This window comes from Osmia lignaria, chromosome 9 (assembly GCF_051020975.1).
Source record: "Osmia lignaria lignaria isolate PbOS001 chromosome 9, iyOsmLign1, whole genome shotgun sequence".
In the NCBI taxonomy this organism is placed as follows: Eukaryota; Metazoa; Arthropoda; class Insecta; order Hymenoptera; family Megachilidae; genus Osmia; species Osmia lignaria.
Genome location: NC_135040.1, coordinates 8,380,540 through 8,406,191, shown reverse-complemented (window position 1 = coordinate 8,406,191; position 25,652 = coordinate 8,380,540). Strand labels below are relative to the sequence as shown.

Below are 25,652 nucleotides of genomic sequence, written 5' to 3'. Positions count from 1 at the left end.
TTCATCATCATCTTATTCTTCTTCCTTGTCCTCGTTGCCTTCTTCCTCGCTATCTTATTCTTGATAATTCTCTTCCCTCTGCGTTATAGTTTCACGATGCACGATCGACCAGCGGGAAAAGATTGCCGATAAGTATCTGGGATTTTCAACGATCGCCTAGCTGAGAGCAGTTAACGAAGGTTATCTTTCTTGAATTCAAGATTCTTGGAGCATCCCTTGCAGCTGGGGATGAAAAATCTATTTAACTGTTTGAACCGTTTATCTGCGCCAACAGTTCGCACGTCTTGAAAGTGCTGTTTCAATACACTCTTCCTATATGATATTCCAGCCGGTTGTTTTATTTAAATTTCGACGAAACGAGCGTGTGTTTGTTCTGTTACCTTTCGAAGAATTCCACGTCGGGTTTCTATATTTAGTGTCACATGTTCCTCGTGTATCGCCCCGGGCAAGGTATCTCTTCTTTCTGGTTTCTTCTTCTCCTCGGTCACCATTTCGTCCGAATCATTTTCGGTTCACCATTTGTCTTATACTAAACAGTTTTATGAGACAATGTTAATTCGCATATACGAATACGTCACTGTTTTCTATGGTTCTTTATCTCGCGGTTAGATGGTCGATGATAGCCGAGCTACGGGATCATCATCTTTTTCTGCTACACAACATTCGAGTGACCCTTCAGGGCTAACCAACACGAGTGTAAATCTCGTATGCGTGTGTTCATGCATCGTCAAACGCGCTAGCTGCATCGCTTCTGGCCACTTCTCATCCCTTCTCGTTGTTTCTTATTTCTTCCTGCTTCTCTTTATTCTCGTGCTCCTCTTCCGGCATTTTTTTAAGTTGTTTCTGTCTGCTTTGCTCGATTCCTATTGATGCCAGCACCATTCATATGTATGTTAAAAAATTAGAATTAAAACACCTTTGATTGATTGGATTCTATTAATTTTCTAATTTAACACAATTATTGTCACGAAAATCAGGGGTGGCTGGTGTCTGGAATTTAAGGGAGAAAAATGAGAAAACAAATTTATTGGGCTGAAAGATTGCACAGGAAATTTCACGTTACCCATTAATCATTTTATTATAAATATTATTTATCCTCACCGAACATCGATAATAACACGCACTCGCACACACAAATCTTCCGGCTGTTGAAATAAACGCAGGAATCGTTTATGCGAATAACGATGTTAACATTGGTGGCAATTTTTACGAGTCCCACATCCGTGACAGTGCCCCGTGCAATTATCTCCAGGCGGGTACAATTTTTCATTCACCATACGGGTACGCGAACAGCCGTTTACCGTTGTAATTGTAAAACCAATTAAGTTGCTTTTCTATCGTACTACGATATTCAATGCACGTCGTAAACGAACATCCTATGCCATAAACTAATCGCTTATGTTAAACGCTACACAGATAGAAATACAGAGACACTCTTTACTCGTTTAGACTAACGTGCAACAGACTTTGTCCGCCGGACAATCGACCACGGTGTGTTGCAAAGTTTGAGCGCAAGAGTCCAGGCATTCACCCCCGAAATGACGGCAGTGAGTTCTGTGCTCCATTTTAACTGTGAACAGAGGAATTATATATTTTTACAGTCCAAAGTTGCATTCGATCCTTTTCTTTAAACTTTCAAAATAATTTATAAAAATCGTCAAGAAATAGAAAATTGAAAAATTCATCAAATTTTTAAAACAAACATTGGGTAATAATGGTAATCACGTAATGACAGAGTTGTCAAGAGTTCGGTGATTAAGAAATGTACAGCAAGGTGAAAAAGTATATCTAGGAGAATCGACAGGTACGTTAGCGACATGTTTCGTGAAAGTGCGACCAATGACGCATGAATTAACTCGTCGAGCGATTCGTTCGAAATTCATGGCGCACAAAAGTGAATCTCGAGAGTATTCGATTTGGCACAGTAGAAATGACGATGGTTGCGTGTACGTGTTCGGTGGCGTGAAATTGCCATATCCAGCGGTAACGAGTGGTTACGTTGGCGTTACTACCTCCTAATTGCTATCGTCCCATGTGTTTTCTATCGTGACGCCAATAAACGAAAGCGTGCCATTTCCATACTACCTCGCGGATATCAATAACGAGCGCGTGTTAGCGTTGGAAGAATGAAAATTACCATTCGGTGGAAAGACGCTTGTTTGGAGTGACATGAGAAACAAGCCGTGCTGATTTCTATCTTTTCACATATTACAAATGAAATTTCTCAAATTTTCAATTTTAAAATATTAAATTAATCATAATTAGTCGTAGACTAAAAAATATTAATTTTACTTTTTTTGAATGAAGCGATCGTGTGATTTTATTTAAATTTGATTAAAACACTTACCAATACTGCAACAAGAATCAGTAGATTGTGGACACGTTCCACCAACGACTAAATCATCGCATTTCGATAGATCCAGACAATTTTCTTGCGGACACACGCTGTTCGCAGCTGAAAATATATTATTAATATTAATCGTAGCTCTTAATTAGAATGCTTGTAAAGAATATATTAATTCGACGTTCCTTTGCTCTCTTACCGGTTGGATGGTGAATAATGGCCAGGAGGGCGAGTATAAGAAGAGTCAGATAGAACTTCATGTTGTCGTACGAGGAACGCGTGTCTCTTTGACAGTCGACGACGATTCAATGGTCTCACTTTCCCGGCTCTGGCATTATATAAACGTAAGCGTCCAACGTAACGCGACACTCGCACACACTCGAAACGAGTGTTTCGTCGTCATGCATTTCATTATCTCTGGGACCAATGTACGAACACTATGTTAGCTCTGTCTTGAAGCGGTTCGGATCGATCGTTCGGTGATTTCCGGAGTAAAGCGCACCTTTGTGCTTCCCCGTCGAGTAAACAATCGACCCATCCAGCGCAGCTTGTTTAGCGTATTGACTAGCGGATTAATGTTTAATCTGTGACACGAATGCAATATCCAGTCGTCTGTTTTTTCTTCTCTTTCATTTTCAATTTCGGTTTTCGCGGAACAATTATCGAGTGCTGTTTTTTTAACCAATTATTATTTCCATGGCGATTCTTGAATTCCACGAAGATTAATTAATATTTTTATTTATTCTTGGCAACTTGATTAAACGATAACAGGAATGCTATATTTTTTTTTCATATTCTTAATTTTGGTCAGCTCTTCTTGTGAAATATTTTCTTAATTAAAATTTTAATTCAATAAAGTTTATTTAATTTTTGAAAGAATTAAAATATTCAATTTTAGTCTTTAATTTTAATATTTATTCTTCTATTGTTCTTGTATCATTGTTTTTTTCAACTGCTAAATCTTTCAAATAAAGAACAGTTCTAAATAATTGGAGACAGGTCATCAAGTGTTTCCAAGGTCTCATAAAATCGCCATCAATTTTCCGATCATGTCGTCTATGATCGAGCCAGATCATTCACTTGGTTGGCGAAAGATTAATGAGCCTTGTCTCGACGGTGAGCAATGCTATCCGAATTGTGCCGATAAAAGGTTTTGCCAGTGATTTATGAGCGGTGCCTCTCGTCTAATGGAACCACCTTAAAGAGAGCTGCTCATATTATGTCCAGGTAACCATTGTTCTGACAACCTTTTTAGATATCGAAACCGTGGTATCATTTTTTTTTTTAGTCCGACGAACACCACTTTGCCACTGGTTAGTATTACTTCGATTACAAATTCGAATGATATGCATTTAAGTGACTCGACATTCCATCTGGACCAATTGTTAAATGGTCCTGTTGGTCTTTAAATGCTTCCATTAATGGCCGAAAGAATATTGAAAATCAATTTACAGATATTTATATTTTGAGTAAATTTTGCAAAAAGATATCTTATCCTTCCTTCTATAATCAAATATTTTCTTTGAAATCTTCATTAACCTTGTCGTTTCGCGACATTGTTAATTTACAAGGTGCAAGGAATTTTCCAGGAATCTGTTTTCCCTCCCACGTTTGAAGCAGAGGTTTCATTAACCCGTTCTTTGACATTCAAAGATTCAGTGTGCTTAAGAAGAGTTTTGACGACTATGTTTGTAATATGATTAGATTAGAGATGGTTCTCCAACATGATCTGGAATCTACTTGCAGTATATCCCAATGTTTTTCTTTGACAGATAAACCTTCATTTTGTATATTTATCACGTTTGTTAACCTTGCTTTTAATTGCACCAAATTTTCATAAATTTCAATGCCATTTTATTTACATAATTCTGAAATAAACCTAGTTTCCAACTAAAGATAAGTATTAAAATAATTAATGTAATACCAATATTATTCAAAGTTTGTTTTTTGTTCTACTTTTCTAAGAATTCTATTATGTAAAATTTGAAACGTCACCAATAATTCCTTGTACCAGTAATAAATTAAATAATCTAAAATTCACGTAAAATATGAAATTTTCAAAATAGAGTATTAATATAATATAATGTGTCTTACTATATAGGTCCATTTCTACTGCGATATTTACCTGCTAATCAGCAGTAATTATAATTAGCAGAATTCAGCCGCAACAATTCCATCGATGAAATCCTTAAAAAGAAGAAAGATCACAATCAAAGATCAGAAAGGAACACTCAGTACTTTATTTGTTAATCATTTCAACGTATACTTGGATCCATCTTAAGAATTACAGAAAAGATGCGTGCAGAGGTGAACGTTTGAACGGCTGACTCTTTTTGGCACTTTACCAACAGCGAATCTATACGTATAAGTATATACACCTTTCTCTGTGTCCCAAAACTGTGAACAGTTAGCAACGATTCATGTCAACGTGATTCACATTTGGTTTTGACTGGATTAACCATCTGACAGGTCGATTTCTTGTCGTTCAAACGTTCGTTCGCAATTTTTTTTTTTTCGGAGGGCCTCGAATAACGCAGCCTAAAAACATGGATCGGTTCCTCTCGAAGCGCGACGATTCAACGATCGCTGGGTTCTCCTCGATGATCCTTTTTGTCTGTCCTTAAATGGTAAATCAAAGGAAAGAGCGTGACGATTATTACGTTCTCGCGAGAATTCAGGTTTCGAATCTACGCCCGCTATAACGACGGTGAATTCTTTTTTTTTTTTTTCGAACGGAAAGGAATACACAATGGAACGATATAAGTACTTTACTACGTACGACGGGCTTTGAATGTACAAGTAAGTAGAAATTTTCTCTGTAGCTGGTATTTCGAAACGATTTCATCTGAATCAATATGGAGATATGTGTTATTCATAGGTGAGATCTGAAAAGTAATTGTAAATTAATGTTTTAATTGCCACGTTAATTTAATAATTAATTAATTATTCTCTAATTTGAAAGGTCCTGATCTGTTCTCCTTGGTTGAAAAATAAATTTTTGTTGGAAAAGTTCAGATAGTACTCACTAAACTAATAAATTTTTCTTAATCTTGGGGAAAAGAAAGGAACAATTTTTACAACTTTAAACTTAACAATAAATGAATTTAATTAGTTTAGTGAGTATTATCTAATCTTATCTAATAGTTAATACCTGCAATAGGAAAGAAATAATAAAATTGCTCCTGCAAATCCTAAATTCTTTTCACAGTAAAGGAAATAATAACAAAATTGTTTGATCCATGATTGCAAATCCTCGAATCAATTTACCAGCTGGCATGAAAAATTCCTCTCGTTCATCTAGCATCGGTATCTAGACTCGTATTTACAAGTGGATAGACTTAATCAGTGCACGACATCGTAGCGTCCAGGATACTGTACACGACAGGTTAGCACTCTCGTAGGAATCGAATGATCGAGTTGACTAGAAAATATCGAGGATCGACGTAGAGGTGTTCGTCGAAAAGCGGAAAGTCATCAGATTTCAGGGAAATACAATTTTCTCTCGTTTCATCTTGAACAGCTTAGTCAGAGATTAATGATCGAGAACAGAAAGAGTCGCGTGAAATTTCTCGTTCGATTCTCTTTCAAGATAGAGAAACTCGCGTTAAAACTAACGATTGTACACTTTCGAACAGATCAACTCGAGTGATTGAGCTTCTTCGATGGAAGAAGTTAGAAGGGCATCGTTTCTTTTTTTTTTTTTTGTCCGTTGTATCACAGTTAACTGGGATCGTTTTATGCACCAGGTCGATAGTCCGCGATTATGCTCTTCAGGAACGTGTAAATGTCTTTGAACGTCGGTCTCGAGGTCTCGTCCCTTCGCCAACAAGAACACATCATCCTGTAGACCTCTTCTGGGCACATCGTAGGCTTGGGAAGATATACCTAAAAGCGAAAGCAAAGAAAAATTTTATTCCATTCATTCTAGGTAAATAGATAAAGTGAAATGAAAAATAAAAAAAGCTTCAACTATTCCCAAATAGGAAAACGTACTTGTAACTCAGCTCCATAATACATGTGCTCGGCATTTTGTATGACTTGATCATTGGTCAGATGTTGAAACGGTTTCTCTCTAGCCAAACTCATCACTTCCCAAAGAGTAACAGCGAACGACCATACGCTGCTGGAGCAAGTGTACCTGTCCTGGAATCGAAAGGCAAGTTCATCGTTACCGATCGTATCTCGCCGTCACAGTCTCGTAGATCGACGCGAAAAAACGGGATCGTTAAAAAGAGATTAGAAGCGGCGAGAATGAAAATCAATTTAAAGCCTTACCAACAGGATGCTTTCCCACGGCAACCATCTGATTGGCGCCGGCGGTCTGCCGCCTATGTCACTGTAATCCTTCTTGTAAAGGTCACTGCACATCGCTATGTCGGTCACTTTCACGGTGTAAGAACGGCCCACTAGACAGTTCCTGGCTGCCAGGTCCTTGTGCACCAGATTCTTACACTCGAGGAACCTCATGCCCGATGCTATCTGTGTCCCCATGTACAGCAGGCAACTTTGACTTAAAAAAGAAGAAAAAAAAAAAAAAATGGTAAAATTTCATTTTACGACAAACGTGTATGACCGATCCATGGAATCGTTACCGTGATCGGTACGAAGGTAATTTCGTTTTCGTAACGCTCGTAAGCTCGATACGTGTATCGTTTTAGGATCTTCTGAGTCATGAACGTCGAGATCTCACCTAAGGGCTTTCAAATTGCAGCTCGGCCTAAGCGTTCCCGTAAGTGGCACACTGTACTGAAGATAATGGGCTAGATCACCGAGTTCCGTGTACTCGATGATCGTCCATGGTACTGGATCCATCGTACACACTCCAAGGATCCGAGCCACGTTCGGATCGGATAGACTGGACAGAAATCGGACTTCCCTCATTTGTTCCGTCGTACTACCGGCTCGAATGTCGCTGGTGCAGGTCGGCACGCGAGCCACGACGAGTCTCGGAGCATCCGGTACCACGTCCTCCAGTCCGACAGTCTCGCAAACTATCGCCTGTGCGTCATCAAACGAGATTTCATTTCATTATTTATTAATCTTCCAGCTGTTAGACTTTTTTAAATTTATCAGATAGAATATAACACGTATCATTTATTTTATAATAAATTATAGTACCTCGCCTATGGCCCTCGATCCAAGCTTCTCTGTGGTACGTAGGCACTGTCGTGGTATATTTGTGGGCTCTATTTCCTTGCATTTGTATGGTTTGTTCATGCTAGGCGCGATGTTCCAACTGACGACAGGTGCAGGTATCTGTAAACCCAATATAAAATTAATGTTAATTTTAGTTCAATTTCATTTGTTAGATGGAAGTCGATATATTGGAAATGAACCTTGTGTTTCTCTTTGGGCGCTGTATGCCAGCGTTTAGAGTGGATCTGATCGACGTCCCGTTGGTGATTAGACGAGGCTGCGATATTGAGTTTCGCAGTTGGACTGGTGTAACTTTGAAGGGTCCTATAGTGCTGCGAATGTCGTGCAGGAGAGTTTGTTGGCGACGAGGAACAGCTCGTTGGACCAATGGTGGATTCCGGTCTGGGATCCAGTCGGACGTTCTCCTCTGAGCCATTCATGTCCTTCAGATCCTTTGGGGATTCTTGAAAAAAATTGATTTGTTGGAAATTTTAATAAATTTATTAAAAAATCCAAATTTTGCCTCTCATTATTTATACGCTTCAAATGTAATATTTAAATTTAGTAAAATAATTTCTCCCATCATTTCCACCATTTACTCGTTTCAATTTTTACATCACACCTTTGGGATTCAAATTCAGGTTACATGAATTTACATGCGTTTGCATAAAATTACTGAGGATGCACGTTAACGCATTGGCATAAATATTTGGGATACTCCTCGAGGTAAGAAACAGTGTCGTGTTTAAAAGCTCACCGGAAGTGGCCACGATCGCGTACGTAGATTTATACTGCGGACTGACGAGGGGCGAATTGAATTGTTCCATTGTCAAAGACTCGTGCATGCTTCCGTCTTCCGGTATGTCCGGCGAAACGTGATTGGCAGTCTCTGTCAGCATTCCGCCAGGGGTTAAATTCAAGAGAAGACCCTGTAAAATTGTGGAAACGCTCGTTTCCATTAACATTTTCCCAAATGGAAGACTATTAACGTGTATCAGACCAAAAAGTTGGTCAGAATTCATTAAAAATATTATATTGAGATACTAAAGTTTAAATTACTCTTCCCTATTTTTATAATATATACAGTGACTCGGATTTCTTCAAACACTTTCCAAGTTTAAAAAAAGATTTTCCTTTCCAGAATTTAAAAATATGTAAAAATCTACAGAAAACAGAAATGGTCGGTCTCTGGAATTAAACTCGGCTCTTCCACGTTGTAATTGACTACCTTGCTAAAAAATATGCGAATAATAAAAAAATATCCCAAAAAGTTAAAGTAGACAAAGGATAGAATAACGAATCGAGGTTCTCGTTTCACAAAATACGGTGACGTCAATTCGTGTCATCCTAGAATGACGAAGTTCTCCGACTTTTAATGACGAATTAAAATCCAACGTTCTATCGGGTCGAGAAAAGTTTTCGCATATTTATGAGAGCAAGGTTCTCTTACCTTCATGTTTATGGCGAATCCAAATGGATTTTTCAACACGGTCGGCGAGCTCTGTAGTTTTTGACGTCGATTCAGAAGCAGAATAATGACGAACACCAACAGAAGGAGCAGGATAATGGCAGTCAGAACACCTATTAGTACCTCTAAATATTCCTGACCCTCTCCCGCTGCTGTAACTATGCCAAACGTAGTCGCTTTAATAGAAAATACCGGCTAACCGTGCCTTTATTCTTTCGCGGTATAAACGGCGAATAAATCAATCGTCGACGATGCAAATCGTGGAAGTTCCAGCTCGCCCATTAAGTATGCTAATTAAAAGAAATGAAAAAAAAAGGAGAGAAAGAAAAAAGAATTCTCGAGTCTGTTTTGAAATTAAAATAATGCTTCTACATTGACGTGAATATACACGTTCACAGAATGAAAGAAAAAAGCAGAAATAATTCAGGAATTTATTCTTAATAAAACTAGGTCACCATTAAAATTTCTTTTTCATTTCAATCGTGTAATCCATTCGTGTCAATTAATTGTCATTTTTTTGAATTAGAAAAAACATAACTTGATTCGAAAGATTAAAAAATTTTTATCACTTCCTCTCTAACGATTTGAAACAGCCAGAATCAATCTGTGTTTCGATGTTGATACAATCCAGAGCATTCGAAATCCACTCGTGCATGCCATTTGTACACGTTAACACCATTGGTTGCCATGGGGTGTCACCTGTGACTAGCACCATTGATTCAAAATAACAAAAAAATTTTAAGCAACATTGAAAAATTAAATAATGATATTTTGAACAATTGCAACTATAGAATGCCGTATCATAAATGGTACTTAATCATTTCTTTCCACAAATATAAAAAATTCGGCTTACACAGAATTAACAAACAATACACCTCGTTCTTATGGATCAGAACGAAGCAGAGATTGAAAAAAAGTAAAAAGAGTAAAGCGATGGAACAGAACGCAGCAAGAGCGGAAGGAATTAAAAGCCCTCCCAGCGTGTCTCCGTTCATTTTCTTTTTTCAGATCCACGAAAAAAAAGGGAGCGTGATTTAAAGGGTAGATTTTCCGGTTCGGATCGCTGGTGCACAGGTCCGCGGGCAGCTGTGCTCGCGAATTAAACTCGAAATTGCCAGGACAGAGAGGAGACACAACGTGGGGTCTACGTTGGCCCGTTTTACTTTTCCGCTCGAACGATGCCAGAGACAGGGATGGCTGATCGAAGAAAATCGGTCTCTCGGCCGACGTGAGATCTTGATCGCCACGCGAGCCGACTCTAGGCTTGGCTTATTTATTTCTCTCGTAAAACCGGCGTCGTGACGCTGCTTCCGTTTCGCGCCGGCACTCGGAGCCACGGCACGATAAAACAGCAAGACCGGTCGACGTGAAAAATTGGAAGAATGTAACGGCGCATTGTAAAGTCGCTTTATCGAGCTACTTGCGTTTCGTCTTTTTCCAATCTTCCAACCTTTTTCTGCTCTTTTCGTACGCTCACTGTTTTACTCCTCCACCGAAACGACGATTAGCTTTTTCTCTTTGCTCTGCGATAAAATGTTACGGTTTTTTAAGCGATGGGAAAGAATGAAGAGGGCGAAAGCATTCTTGCTGGATGCACCGCCCTTTACGAGCAATCAAATCTTTTCCTTTCTTTAATGAGAAAGATTCACTGCTTCATGGAAATATTGTTCTTGAATCACTGATTTATAGGGCTGATTAACCCTTGAACAGCGACGTCCGGGTCAATCGTGACCCAGATTACAAATTGTAAAACATTCAACATAAAAATCACAAATCTAAATACGCGATGATGTTGCTCCACTTTGTACCCATATTTCCACCCTTACTGCTTTCTCTTACCTCCCCGTATTTTTTCTTCAGCTTTCCCTCCATTTTCTCCTTGTCCGACCCCTACTTTTTTCCTTTGAATACTACGATAACATCAAAAGACATAAACAGCGACCCATTTCGTATTGTTTCGATACAAGGTACACGCTTTCATTGGTCCTCCGTTCCATTTTTTTTTTTTCTTTTCTGCTACGTCTCTTACATCACTCCGTTTTTTCTTTTCTTCTGTTCAGACTCTTATGCTTGTTTCATCGTTCACATCCTACTGAGTCTTCTTTTCATACCGACGTCGTTGCAATCGCGTGTACGATTTCCGCTTTATTTCTGACGACAGTTCCAGGACGAAGGGGTTGAAAGAAGCACGGAGATCCAACGAAAATATTGCACATAGTTGTATTTTACGTTAATCATGTTTCGTCCAATTTTCGCCACATCTTCGTTAGGATTTCATCGAACATTCTTCTCAAAGTGACACCGCTACCGTTTTACAACAGCTTACCCATCGTTTGCGGTTAATCGCAGCGTTGAAAAACGCGTGCTTTCGAACGCGAAACCGTACACGCGTTTCCACCTTTTCCTACCAATTTTTTTCACCAGTATCTTTCCGCCTCTTTGCGTTAGGAAACGCTCAAAACCGCGGTTTCGCGTGTACGCGTACAGGAGTCTCGTTACGGCCATCTCTAACGATGCGATTTTTTTCATCCCTTTTTTTTTATTTCTTTTTTATTTTGCCGGCTAGATAATCGCGGTCCAGAAACCAGCGAGAAACTGCTCGTTTATTCCGGACGGTTCAGAGGAAACATTTTGAGCCGCGTTCCTGGACAGAGGGAAAGGAAGATGGGATTTTCGTTTCTGGTTTGCTCTATCATGGACACGTAATTAAGCTTTCGTCGTTTCCCTCGTTTGCGCCTTATTTTCGTTTATCCTTTCTCTTTATATCCGTTCATTTAGAGGAATGATTAATATCTTGCATAAAACATGTCTACAGTTTTTATTATACAAACGATGATCGATGGAAGTGGTAAAATTTTTATTTAAGAAATATAAAAAAAATGCGAAAATTTGTTTACTTCCGATGCTTCGTGATTTTTCCTACGTTTTACGTGGAAAATAAAGAAAAATTCGGTGAGCTATTGGATACGAAATCGATTGGTCGGAGCAATACGAGGATTTCTATCTCGCTTCCTCCTTTTCCACGCTTTCCACGAACGAGCAACCTCTTAATCCGACTAATTGTTTACGTTACGACGAAGTTGCTACGTGAATTATAAACTATCCAAGTTTCTCTGTCCCTCTCGCGATTCCTTCTAATCGTATCCTCGCCTCAGCAAAGAGTGGCGGCCTGGTTTCACTAATGAATTTACTTCGTCGGACAAACCTTATGTACCCTCGAAACGAAAGAGAACGAGTATACTCGATCGCGGCCTTATTCCTCTGTATAAACGGCAAACAGGATAATGTTCAACGAATAATTCTATTATTAACTCACTTGAGATGGAGATTTCATTATAAAACGATTTCCAAGCGGTGGAAAATTGATCGCTTAGTTTTCTTCGAAAGACGCATATGGTGCGTCATTGATTAACTCGACTAAATAGTGGAGAACGCATATGGTGTGTCATTGATCGAATTAGCTAAATAGCGTAGAACGCACCTGATGCACCATCGATTAAACCGACTGACACATGATGATTTAAGCTTTCAATTAGTATAATACCATCTGCCTTATATTCTCAATTATTTAATTTTTATAGTACTAATTACCCGCCCATGGTAATCAAGATGTAAAAGAAAGAATATTTTTCAAGAAACAAGATGTCAAGTGTTATTAATTACGAGCGTAAGATTATCACATTTGTCACGTTAGCTCTAAGAACGCAGTCAAGTAGAGAAATTTCAATTAGAGCGTAAGAATCGATGAATAATATAGGAGAGAACGAGCAAGAAGCGAAGAATTAAGAACGAGGAAATCAGCAATTATCTTGTTAAAAAAGACTCGATGCATTTCTTGCCTCATTTGTTATTTCTTTCTCCCATGGCGACCATGATTTTATCTTCTATTTTTCTTCACAGACAAATTACCTCAAAATCATACGGTAAGGTGGTCGCTCGTGATTAGTTAAGTTCAAGAACGTCGACGCAACGGTGGGTAGGGTAGATAAGAAAGATAAGGAAAAGTTCTCGAATGCTCCGGGTGTAATTAACTCGGGATTAATACGAATTAAATGCCGCCACCGATGTCGAGTCACTTACTTGTTTGCAAGTTAAGATCCACCTCGGGGTTCATCGGAATTTCACCGTTGCTGAACTCGGACGCTGACTCTTCGGTGGTATTTTCATAGGGATTCGCTAGAATCAGTAAACGTGTCTTGCTAATTAAATCGTTGTAAATCTTTTAATCTACCTGACAATAAAGCCTTTTCCAACCACTCTGGATGCGCGCTACCCTTGGAAATTCGTATCCTCGTAAACAACAGCTGATTACGAGTTCTCCAACAAACCGTTTCGTATAATATTTGTACGAGAGACACAGAACGCGTTTGCCGGGTATCAGGAAATTGTTGCTGGGAAAATAAATTTCGTTCGTTTAATGGAAAATCCTGAATATTTTGTTTCGATGCTTTCCGATCGTATTTATGTTCTGTCTCTAAAACAATTTGCACTCGTCCAATTTTATTATATACCGTGATTCACGTAACTGAGTTGAATTTCTTTTTCTCTCTAAATTTTTTTAATACATGAAATTGTCAGAAGGATTTTATTTTATTCCTTATTTTTTTCTTACTTACTTCCATCGAATGTCACCTCGCTGATCATAATCCACCGAGCCGCAAAATACAAATGTATTTTGAGAAATTTTGCACGACGTTCGTGTAGAACTATGGATACGTTCCTTGCATTTTCCAGCACGATATCCGGGATGTAAGAATAGGACAATGGCTCCTCTTCGTAAGTTTCACCATCCAGACTGAACCAGACGTCTGCTTTAGAGAATACCTAGGATACAAGGAAGTTACAATAAAATTAGCATCTCAAATTGTGTAAGATATCTGTAATTATAATTATAATTAATCTGTAACATGATATAAATGAAAAATAAAGAACGAAATTCCTTGATCCAAAGGATCATATCAGGATATCAATGAACAATAGGATTATAATCACTCATGGAAAACAATGTTGCAAGTTTCAAGCGATAACCATCATCGAATTAGATATCGAGTTAATTACAATTAATTACGATTCGAACGTACAATGTATCGAGGGTAATCCGATCGATTTAATCGTATTTTCCACGAATGATAACACGGTGCACGACATTTCTATAATGATCAACGATACAAATTTCCATTTCACGATCACTTCGAACGTTACACGATTAAGAACATGTGTCGTTTACATTGATTCCCACCTAATGACATAACAATGCGTTATCTCGTCACGTGTTTCGCACGTCAAGCCATACGAAGAAGAAAGAAACTCTCGCTTTAATGGGCGCTATAGTTGATGGACCGCTCGGTTCAACTCACCGTGTAAGCAATAACCGGTACTTAAGATCGACTCACTTTTAATGGCTTGGCCTTTCATTGGAATGAAAGGAGAAGCAACCGATCCATCCGGCGTATCACATTGACATTTTACCGTGCAAGAGTTCAGCTTTGATTTTTAACCAGTTTTTATTATCACGCTTGAAATGAAGTTAAAATATAAAATCGAAGGAAAAAATACAAACGTTTCTACGAGTCTCCAAGATTTGTATAATCAAGACAAGCCCGCAATTTCATCCCATGAAAAATATTGCCCAGCGGCTTTAAAAATGAATTGGGCTCATTAAAAGTTTTATCTCTACGAGGAACTTTATAATTCCAGGGGATAAAAACCATTAAAAAAGGTTACCTGCACATCTCTCGAGAAATAATTGTTGGTATAAATGTGCACCGCCTCGAAGATCCAGGTCACTTCAAATTCGAACACCAGCTCCACGTAATCGTCCTCGAAGGTGTCTCGCATCCATGCTATCCAACCAGTACCTGCAGAAAAACGAGCATCCATTTCGCGATTGAAGCCACCACTCCACTTCTCGGCTCTCATAGGCAACTTCGTTAGCGTGAATCGAAGTTAAAGCTCGAGTAACGATTGATCTATTGTTTCTCTTGTTAATTGAATTGATTCCGTTCGAGGTAACTTCCGGCCGCAAGAACCTCTTCTTCCAGCGTTTCTCTCTGTTGATTCTCTCTGTCTTGTAAAGCCCTCGCTATATTCTCTATTTGCGGGTGCTAAGTACCGATAACAGAAGCTCGATATTGACGAACGGAATATTGATGTCGAGGGTTTCTACTGATAAAATGGCAATTGTGCGAGGGATGATGGTATTAAAATTAATAAAGAAATCTATCTGAAATTGACGTTCTCGTTTGGAGATAAGATTGCGAAGCGAAAAAGTTCAGTGCTTTGAACTTTAAATAATTTCAAGATAAGAAGAAGTTAGGTTTGCAATAAAAATTCAAATCATCTCGTTTGCCTATTTTCTAAAAGAACACTTCCGGCGAGGATGCGTCCGAGACACGTCCTGTTTCGGCACTTAGCACCCTACCGTGCATCCACCCACCGATTACCTCTTCCATCTCCCATGTCCAGTCTGTAATTATCCGCGCCGACCTCGCCATCGATCAGCCGGCCCAAACCATCGGTCAACAAGTTGTCTTGCCTTTTACCATCGTACGAGATGTCGCTCAGCTCTGGTGTCGGTGAATCGGGTATGGTATAACTCACGACACCATCTGAAACACATCCAAGTATCACGTGACGAGCATTGTCCCTTTTAAAACAAACTCAAACAACTGAGACAACTTTGCGACTGGTTTCCTCACTGGGTCAGTTAAAGGAAGGGTAACAAAGGGTTATCTTGTCGACATTGTTTCGTCAGCTTGACGTTTGTCTTTTCTCAAGAAAGAGATGTATCGTCAAAATTAAAGCTTTTCGAAAGAATATGTATCCCCAGGGAAAAATTTTCAGCTCCCTTAATTTTCATAAATTTCTACAGTATTTTATCGAGGAAAAAAATTTCCTTTCATATCGTATGATGTATCGGATGCTTTGAATAAATCTAATAAGAAAACGTGTCGTGAGCGGCCGTCAAACGGGTCACGGACGAACGTGTACCGTGAGCGTGTTCAGATGGTCGAGCACTGGTGGTAAGAAAATTAATAACGAAACAGCAGGAACGACTACGCCGCGGTCACTATGTCGTGCTTAAAATCGCCTAACTACTTTCAATATTTCACGGTACATACGTCCGTGGCCGGTCAACCGTGTCACGCGATGCGGTCGAGCGAGTTTTCGACGGACTTCACGCAAAAACGAACGGCGATTTCGTTTGTTAAAAGAATATCTGCCTCGTTTGATTTGCATACAAGACAACCGGAAGAGAATTGTTCGATGCATAAATCATGTACGACGTATTATTTAACTATCTTCATTTTAATTAATTTCCTTGATCAGCAGATTTCATTATGCGCGTATTTAAAGTGCACACGTTAACGGGAGGTTTCGTACACAGCGTCGTTAACGCGACATCGGCCTGTAATCCGGAAATCCGCTAATCTAATCCGCGCCAGCAACCCTCCACCAGTTGCCACACAAATTATTACGAAGTTTCATCGAGTGTCGTTAGAGCAATTTCCACGGAAGTTACCCTCAAAGGCGAAGAGTGCACTCGTAACAAGTTTCGAAATCAATCCGCCCCTCCACGATCCTCTTCTCTCCTGGCTGGGTCATTTTCAAAAGCCACTTTTACCCTCGACGGATAACGAGACGTCGACTCAACGACTACTTCCTCCTTCTCGTCACGATTTTCTTCGACAATTCGAATCGACTTTCGCGCACCAGAAATGGATTTATTTTTACACATGAGTCGATCAAGTGTATTCGATATTGTATAAGGGCTTTATTATTCGCTGTAATATAAAAATTTGCGTAATTCATAATTTTCAAAGTCAATCTTCTGAATATAGAACGCTGTATAAATAAATGTTCGACTTTCCTAGCGTACAATTATCCACCTTTTGAGTCCACAAGCAGTGACGGGACAGCAGGTATAAAATCAGCAATAAAAATCTTGTACAGCAAGGGGCTTAAATTATAATGACAGGGTGGTGCGATAAAAGTGTTGCAAAAGCTAGCTTCGCCGATGATTCTTGGCCAAAGGGGGTGCAGCACGTAAAACACGTAATATTTCTCACGAGGAAATACGACGTGACCTGGCGCACGAGCCCCGTGGTATATCAATATCAGTGTAATGGACGTCGTTTGCATAAATGATTTTTCTGGGTCGCTAATGCCGAAGAACCAGCCGCGGCACGGCTCCACGACGAAGAACCATAAGAAAGCGAAGGAAAGCCAGAGGCGCAAGGGGGTGGAGGTTGCTCTCGAAACAGGCGACATGAGAGGTTTCGCGCTATAAGAAGAGTTCGGAGCGTGTGAGATCGAGCTTTCGTGGGCGGGAATGGCGGATTTATAGCGCTCGTGCACGACATCTGGTTAAAACAACGTTGATGCCCTAGGCCGGTTGCTCGAACGCGAACGATTACCTCCGAAACGCGGACACTAGCAACGCTCAAACAACCAAACTCGAATTATACCTTTAATACGTAATCGTAGATTATTCATGGATAATCAACGCCAATGTAATTGGGCGGCCATGTTCCTCCCTGAAGCCCCGTTCAACCCTTTGACGAGGAATTTATTACGTACACAGGTGGATAAAAATGTTGGTGCACGCGTGAGAAAAAATATTCCACACTCGCGTGACTGCTTTTCAAATATTTTCCGCTCTTCCGACAACTCCAATTTTTCACTTTCAGTCGGAAGTGTAACAAATGCAATATGAAAATGGACGAGTGTATAAAAGAAGATGATCGGACGAGACCTTTCCGAGAAGTTTGATAAAGAAATTACAAAGTCAAGGAACATTTGCAGAAGAGCTATCGGAGATGCTATCATTTTTCATTACTCTGTGTCTCTACTACAAAAGTGGATGATTGATTTTTATGTTGCGGGGAGGGGTACGCAGCCAACGTATCGATTTTCCATTAGGCCGAATGAACAGTGACTTGCAAAAATAATTGAATGCATGCTTTTTGAAAAATCCGATACATCCATCGAGATTAATATGCAACGCGTGGCTAATCAACGCGGCTGGAATAGTCATTCGAACGACGAGAAAGAAAACGATATTAATATTTCATAAGTAAGAAGCGTTAATAATAGATGATCGACGAAGAAACCTGGATGAACACGCAACAAGGTGTACCGGTTATTCTTGAGGGCTTTTAAAAATGAAACGGCCCACTCGAACCACGAATCAATTGACCCATATTTTATATATACGTCTATTAATATTTATGACCGACATATTTCTCGGGATTAAATACAATCTCCCATCGAGTGCTGTATTTAATAAAGCGCCGACGAATAAAAAGGGAAAAACCACACACCGTGAATACTAATTAAAACTCGCAATAACCGCTGCTGTTAGAACGCTCGGAATAATAATAAAAAAGAAATTCTACTACCATCCCTATCGTACAAAATTAACCTAGCTCTTCGTTCGTATGGCGATCCTCGGGTAGTTTACCCTTGAGGTACATTTTTACGAAAAAGACTCAAAGGGATGAAAAATTCTTTCGGAGGATATTTTTAATTTTTCAATTTAAAATAAGATGATCAAGTTTTGAATATATTTAAAGGATAATTGGAAGGAAGAAATAGGGAGAGAAAAAAATTTCTGAATTTCTTATTTTGATAATTAAACGACCACCTTATTTCAGACCCAATTTCCATTTTCTATTGTGTACTTTCAGGTGTTCCCATTTCTATGGCATCGAATCGAATGAACTCGAACGTTGCTCGTGTTTCTTTCCTCGACGAGGAAATAGACGTTATCGTCCGCGCGTTTTGACGCGACGCCCGGCGTCGCGGTGCCGCGGAACGAAACCGCTCGACATCTCGACGAGCTGTCGACACGCGTTGCGTGCGCAGGCTATCGGCAGAGATTGTTTCGCCAACACCAGTCAGTGTTTCAATGTTTCTGCAACAATGTCCATCGTGTTGTTGATTCTATTAGACGCGTTCAAACGAGCGATGTAGGTCGGAAACAAAGATGCATAGAAACAGGAGCAACCGATGAGTTCGTTCGTGTAACACCGTTACCGCCGCTAATGGAATCCAACATCGCAGTTGGACTCCGACGCCAGCTTGGGTTCCCTGGTTGCCGTCTCAGCAGCGACACACCAAATTGAATGAAATTGCAATTTGGAAATTAATCGCTTGCTGTCCGGTCGCCTAACCATCGTATTTCCATCGTACAGTTCCATCGTGGAATTGCAAATTTACACGGCTACGTTTACTTCCTCGAGGGCCTTCTTCTTTGATTGATTCAAGACATCGCTCCTTGGATAGTTAGTATAAGATGTCGAGTGGTTTCTTCGAGTTTGTTGATTAAGATTTTTGGAATTTCTTATAATTTTAATTGCCTTAAACTGAATTTGAATGAAATTGTCTGTGATATTCAGAACAAAGTGGAAAGGTAAGGGGTTGATCCTTGAACAGCGGGTCAATCGAGACCCAAAGTTATAAAAGTAGTCTAATTTTTAAATGAAAGGGTTTCATATATTGATAGAATAATTTTGAGAGGAACGGTGTAAAATTTAGAAAATGAAAATAACATGAAATACAAAATGAAATTAAATTAAAATTGGGACTCTCTCCATGGTCCACCTCATTCGAAGGTTAAAATATCATTGAAAGGATTAATTACTCACTCGTGTCCCGACATCCTCTCAGCTCTATTCGAAGGCAAACGGTGCGTCTATGTTCCGAATGAGGCAAAATTCGAATTTGACTGGCGAAGATCGGTGGTATCAATCGATGCGACACCACGGTCGAGGTGTCGCTGTTTCCAGCCAGCACCTGAAACAATGACAAACGTGAAGAAGCAACATTTCCATTTTAAATCCGTAATTTTTCGTCGGCAAACATGACAAAATATTGTTTAAGGAACGTTCAAACATTGACTCGTTAATTAACGAGCGGCTGTGAAAATGATGATACAATTAAAACGATTCATTAATCGTTGCAACGGTTATTATCGGTTAAATTGTCGGTACTCGTGGATCCTTTCGATGAAACGTATTCAATCGACGCGATCCTAAGTAAATCTCTCGGTTGGCACAATGTTTTGGACGATGCACTCATCGGCCGCCATATAATTATCGAGTTAATTGCGATAATTTCACCGATTCAATTACAACAGGCGATTAATGCGTTCGGTTGGTCGCGCCGCGACTCGGGTACCATACGATTAATTTAGTCGACCGTTTCGCGAAACAATTTCGTATCTGATAATAACGGGGCGTTGATCGTGGACGAGCGATTCGCAAACGCACCGCGATCAGAGGAGGGGAAACGTTGATGCACGAGCTACGTACCGATCAAATCGACGTCAATATTAATCAACTTACCCTGAAATCTCAGTGCACGCGTGCGTGTATGCACGCCCCGTTTAGACATAGATCATGATTGCATCGAATTCGAAGGTAATGCCATGGTTAATGCACCCGTTAGCCTACACCACGTGAATCATCGTTCGAATAAACTTTGACGTTCGAATCATGAAATGACACTGGCAAAAATCATCTGAACCATTTTATTCTATTTTTAGGATACTACGTTAAAAAAACGGAAAGATAAACCGTGAATAATAATTAAATTTTCACGTAATCGTTCCTTCGAATTTCTACCGGAGGAGGAATAGAATTCCGTCTGAATAACGTGACTGGCTGCATGCGCAACATCCATTCCCCTTTCCAGAAGTGTCGGGCAAACACAAAACGAGCCGCTTCTCACGCCACTATGCAATAAATTATCGTTGTTCGCGCAAGACGCGTCGCAGAACGCCTATCGCGGCTGAAATTACTTAATTGGACGATTCTCGTTGGGAAACGGCTCTTAATTATTCGATGATCACAGTTAGCCGGACCGGAGTTTCCACGAAATTTAATCGCTGACCCCGTGAGCGCGGTGTGTTTCGAATTATACCATCAAGGGAAATTGATAACGACACTCGTACTTCGTGATATGCTGGCTGATACGCGAGGTACGTCACGGAATCACCATGTAACCTGGTCGAATTTCCCGTCCACGAATAACGTATCGCTCCTGTGTCCGTGTGAAACTTCGTTTTTACCGTAAATAAAAAGGAAAGTTTCGTTGAAATCTCGATGCGTTGGAACACGTTTCTGGCGTACAGATAGTTATCGAAGACCGAAAGTTATTTCTACTGTTTTCCGCGGTTCAATCTTTTGGGAACGGACTTTGAGTACCTTGACTCGAATTGTCTACACCCAGGGAATTAAAATAAGGGAGGTTCGAAACTCGGGTTTAGAACAAGTTCCGTTCCTCTTTTGATAAAAATGAAATTCGTTAATGTAACAGTTAATTAAATTAGACTTAATGCATGAAGGTAAAGAACTGTTCTCGGGGGTAGTGAAATATTTATCTTATAATTCAATTTAATCATATGAAATTTGTTTTTGGTTTTGATATAGTATGTTTAATGAAAAGGAAAAGTTGTAGAAATTTAATCCATTAACTGGATGATGGATTCTCTATCGAGAGACTTTTCAACTCGTTTTTATTTATCTTTTTATTAAATGAGTAATGTAAAAAGTTAATTCTTGAAGTTTGCAAAGAAACTTAATAAATAGAATAGAAAATGATATCTACCATCCTATAAGCTGTAACTACCTGAAACCCTTAGTAGGTTGTCTGATTTTTATACGAGAACCTTAGCTGAGGAGGGCCATTCTGACCCAGTGAATCGCGAACACGTTCAATTTACGAGAATCTTCTGTATCGTGAACAAACCCTATGGTTAATCCGCGACGGGAAAATAAAGGAGGGACGGCTTGATTGCGGTCACGTTATTCAGGATCTCTCGTCTGACTTAACGTACTTCTACTCCACTGTCAACACACGTGTTCTAACCTACATGTCAGCACGTACCTCCTTGTTATCCCAGCGCTTATATCGCCGCCACTCGCTGAAGCCGGGACGTCGATACTCCAGGGTGTACTCCTCCACGTATTCCTGGCCACGGCCGTGATCGTAACGACCCTGACTCTGTACGCCGGTGATCACGTGAGGTCCGGAAAGATCCACTTGCAACCACTCACGAATTCCTCTCTCTATCTGGCTCTTCGGGCACCAAGCACCGCCTGCGGTCTCCTTTCGCAGCCTATTTTCGACAGAATTTGTTAGCGTTACCGGCCGACGGGATGTTTCGATGAATTTTCATGGGGTCTCAAGGTCGGTCGCTTTCGGACCACTTTCAATATCGTCCTACCATTAAGACTATGGGAAATTCAATTGCATACTTAAGATTGTTTTAATACGAATACCATTACAGTTATATTTATTTTTATCTTCAACCTCCTAATTTTGCGTAATTTTTAATCTAACGTATTTAGATCTTTTTATTAAGATAAAGTATCGATAAAAATAGCTAATAAAAAGAGGAAGTGCAGCTGTGAAAAATAAGAGAAATTGATAAAACATTTATTCAATTTGAAATCTGATCGGAGCGTTGGCTCACGTTGCTTAAAAAAGGGATTCGAAAATCAATTTTCGTTCCACCCCGAAAATTCGTGGCCACCAGAGCGCGGCCGAAATTGCACAATAATAATCGTATCGAAAATGTAGCCACGCCGAAATTGTACGAATTTGATTCACGGTTCGTTTCATTCTATCCTTTCTATATCCTTTCTGTTACAATGGCTAAAAGATAATTTTTCATTCGGGTAGACGTAATTAATTAATAGTGTATTTCTGCTTAGTCCATCTCCAACGTGGCGAATATTGAGAGATTTTCAAGCTGAGGGATGCTTTTAAGTGTACGTTCGAAAGTTACACATTTCGACGAGTTAATTAACGAAATTGCTTGACCGTTCTCGCGTCGAATAATGGAAAACTTATCATATTTGTTTAAATATGAACATCACCATATTGAGATTACCAAAATAAAAAGGGAATATAAATTCTCTCCCCCAACAACGGACCATGAAGAGAGCCCCAATTTTAATTTAATTTTATATTTCATATTATTTTCATTTTATTTTGGGTTCCGATTGACTCAGATTCTGTCGATCAAGGGTTAAAAAAATTGAAAGTTGAATCAAGAATTTGCACGGATTCAACGTAAAAGGAAGTTAATGTTTCATCGACTGCTCAGGAAGGAGGGGACTGTCTAGGCACAATTATAGTCCTCCGGCTATCACAGCACCGTTCGAACAAAGAAGAACAATTCACGAGGCCATTCGCCGACTTGAAGAACTTCTTCGGTTCGAGAGAAGTGTACTTAAACAGCGAATCCGGGTTTCAGTTTTTTTTTCCTCCCCCTCGTCTCTCCTTTCTATTTGCTCCTTACGTTTCTTCCCGTCTTCGATGTTCTCCGCGTTCGTTCTAAATCGAGTCCGATGAAAACTCGGCAAAACTTTCACCACCTATCGGCTCTTTGCACCGTGATTCCTACCTAATAACGAAGTTAACTTGCTGACTGATGAGAGGATCGTCGTTTTTCTTGTCCTCGACAATTAATTCAATGAATCGATCGCGCAGCTACGATTCGATTGTTGAAACATTTACTTGAATGTTTTGACAAGAGAAGTTGAGGGAAATCGAGTTTAAATAAATATGGACTGATTTAAAAGGGACAAAGTGAAGAGAATTTAATTGCAAATCAGATTAGTGATATTTTAATTAAATCTATTATTCTTCTCCGTTTGTTTTATTTTCAATAAATCCTGTGTCACTTTTGATTAACGATTATTCCAAAATATGTGAGACGAATAAATCAAATTATTTATTTTATCGAAAGGTAATAGTGTGATTGATGTTACTAAATACACGTTTGGGAAATGTATGACAATTTTCTGTCATGTTATTATGCAAAATGAAGATCAGTGTGCTCGATGTATCCTTCACGAATGGCAACATGGTATGTTCTCACTGTACGAATGGTTCTCGACGCAAGGCGCACTTGCAATCAGCGTCTGATCACTGCAGTCTGTTACTACTGAATATAACAGGTAGATATATTTCATTTCCTAGAAGCATCGCGTTAAAAACTCAAAGTTCAGGGAGAAATTGTTTCACGATAGAAGAGGAATAATGTCATGGCCGGTACTCGATCACTCGAATCACTCTCAGTCGTTGCTTTTTTTACCCAATAACAACGCAATTACCGGAGGGATAATATTTTCCCCCTTGAAACTGCCAATGCCGCGAGTAACTTCGTCCTTTCGACCAAGCGAGCCCGGTATCGGCTAATAGCAGTTTTTATTTTTTCCAAACATTTTCGCAAACGCCAGGGGAAAAGCTGCGTCGCGGACCAGGGTCTCGATTAATTTCATCGGTCCAACAACGTCGCTGAACACGATTAAAAGTAAAGTACTCGCGAACCAGCCACGACTGGCGTGATCGTTAAATTATAAATGATGGACGGGGATGAAACAGTGAAGCAGAAACGAGCAGAGATTGCAAAACAGAAAAGTGGAGTTAGAGCGAGACTGTACCTTATTTGGGAATAAAATAACTCACTCCCATAGCGCACGCCGAGGCGATGGACGGCAGATTGGGGGATGCGACTGGGGTCGGCTGGGCCCCTAGTTTTTTTGCAATCGGGTTTGGGACCAATTTCGATGGCGGAGCCCCCTGTGGAAACACAGGAGGTGCCTCCTTCCAGAAGGCGCTTTCCACCTCGCCTGGATTTTTACCCCGCGCGATACCCCTACCAGGTCCCCTATTATCATCCCCCGCCAAAAAATTAATAACTCACCTGCCATTTCGTGGACCAACGTTCGTCACGTACGAAGAGGATGCCGTGATGGCTGAGTCTGGTATGTCGCCAGATTCCATACCCAAAGACTGGTTGCACGATCCTGGAAAACACAATTTAATTTTGTTATTCGATCGCCTATGCTTTAGAATTTTTTTATGTTTCAATTTACAATCTTACCAGCCATCAAAAATACTCTAACGAAATTTCAATAGTACTTGATCATCTCTATGCTTCAACAGTCCATGATTGTTTTTTTTATTTTATTCAATCAATCTCGATTTACGTGCAACACTTATGTTCCTCGATCTTCAAACAAGCCGATAACGAGTTTCTTTAATTTCTCATCTTTCAATGACAAAGTATACGGAGATCAAGATCGTAAACAGCAATCACGAGTTTTCCTCGCGAAGCTATCGGAATACGTGTCGAAGATTGCTCGGCATTATCCAAAGATCGCAATACTTTTTACTCCTCTAGCGTTCACATTTCAATTTGCCAGAAGTTTACTGCCATTCGAGTGTAATCTTTCCATTAAAGTTTTTGCCGGACGATAAAAGTCCGTGAAAAGCTCGAACAAGATCCGAAGGTGAGACGGCCAGGATGGATTAATCGGCGCGAATAAATTTACATTATCGAGATGAGCAGAATCGACGGGGTTCGATTGTCTCGTTCGAAAGACGCGTTTTCAATCGCGACTGGATTAAACGTGGAATCGTTTCGATGAAAGTGCAAAGAAAAATAAATAATATCGTCATTTCTTTCACTTTAAATCTATCGGCTCAATTAACATTTTTATAAAAACATTTCCAATAAATTCCAATCCATTCACAATGACTGATGCGTTTTATAAGAAGATGATCGAATCCAATGTTAGTCGATTTTATATTTCCACGCGAAGCTTAACATTTGCACGAACGAACATTGGTTTAAGAAGCTTCTGATCTATTCGAGGAATTCACTGTTTATTATCAGCTCCTCGA

General features: G+C 39.7%; 2 protein-coding genes across 4 annotated transcripts in view; both read right to left on the bottom strand.

Moving 5' to 3' along the window:
• Nucleotides 1-759: 759 nt before the first annotated feature.
• LOC117611862 (uncharacterized) lies at nucleotides 760-2,692 on the bottom strand. Its single transcript, XM_034340267.2, has 3 exons — nucleotides 2,544-2,692; nucleotides 2,348-2,455; nucleotides 760-1,570 (listed from the first exon to the last, which is right to left on the bottom strand). Exons 1-3 carry the CDS (start codon nucleotides 2,602-2,604, stop codon nucleotides 1,446-1,448), a joined length of 294 nt encoding a protein of 97 aa, XP_034196158.1. The 5' UTR covers nucleotides 2,605-2,692; the 3' UTR covers nucleotides 760-1,445.
• Nucleotides 2,693-6,030: 3,338 nt separating this feature from the next.
• Nucleotides 6,031-25,652, bottom strand: part of LOC117611851 (discoidin domain-containing receptor 2) — a 78,160-nt gene continuing 58,538 nt past the window's right edge. The window contains exons 3-17 of one of the 3 annotated variants that reach the window (XM_034340246.2): nucleotides 24,670-24,772; nucleotides 21,840-22,071; nucleotides 19,598-19,745; nucleotides 15,392-15,556; nucleotides 14,673-14,806; nucleotides 13,565-13,772; nucleotides 13,029-13,124; nucleotides 8,931-9,106; nucleotides 8,238-8,409; nucleotides 7,681-7,943; nucleotides 7,463-7,600; nucleotides 7,035-7,342; nucleotides 6,620-6,854; nucleotides 6,338-6,487; nucleotides 6,031-6,229 (exon numbers count right to left, since the gene is read on the bottom strand). In XM_034340246.2, the coding sequence (XP_034196137.1) occupies nucleotides 6,080-6,229; nucleotides 6,338-6,487; nucleotides 6,620-6,854; nucleotides 7,035-7,342; nucleotides 7,463-7,600; nucleotides 7,681-7,943; nucleotides 8,238-8,409; nucleotides 8,931-9,106; nucleotides 13,029-13,124; nucleotides 13,565-13,772; nucleotides 14,673-14,806; nucleotides 15,392-15,556; nucleotides 19,598-19,745; nucleotides 21,840-22,071; nucleotides 24,670-24,772 (2,678 nt within the window). In that variant the 3' untranslated portion in view covers nucleotides 6,031-6,079. Of the gene's footprint in view, nucleotides 6,230-6,337; nucleotides 6,488-6,619; nucleotides 6,855-7,034; nucleotides 7,343-7,462; nucleotides 7,601-7,680; nucleotides 7,944-8,237; nucleotides 8,410-8,930; nucleotides 9,107-13,028; nucleotides 13,125-13,564; nucleotides 13,773-14,672; nucleotides 14,807-15,391; nucleotides 15,557-16,069; nucleotides 18,840-19,597; nucleotides 19,746-21,839; nucleotides 22,072-24,669; nucleotides 24,773-25,652 lie in introns of those variants that run through there. The other 2 variants (XM_034340256.2, XM_076689929.1) reach the window with 2 other exon arrangements.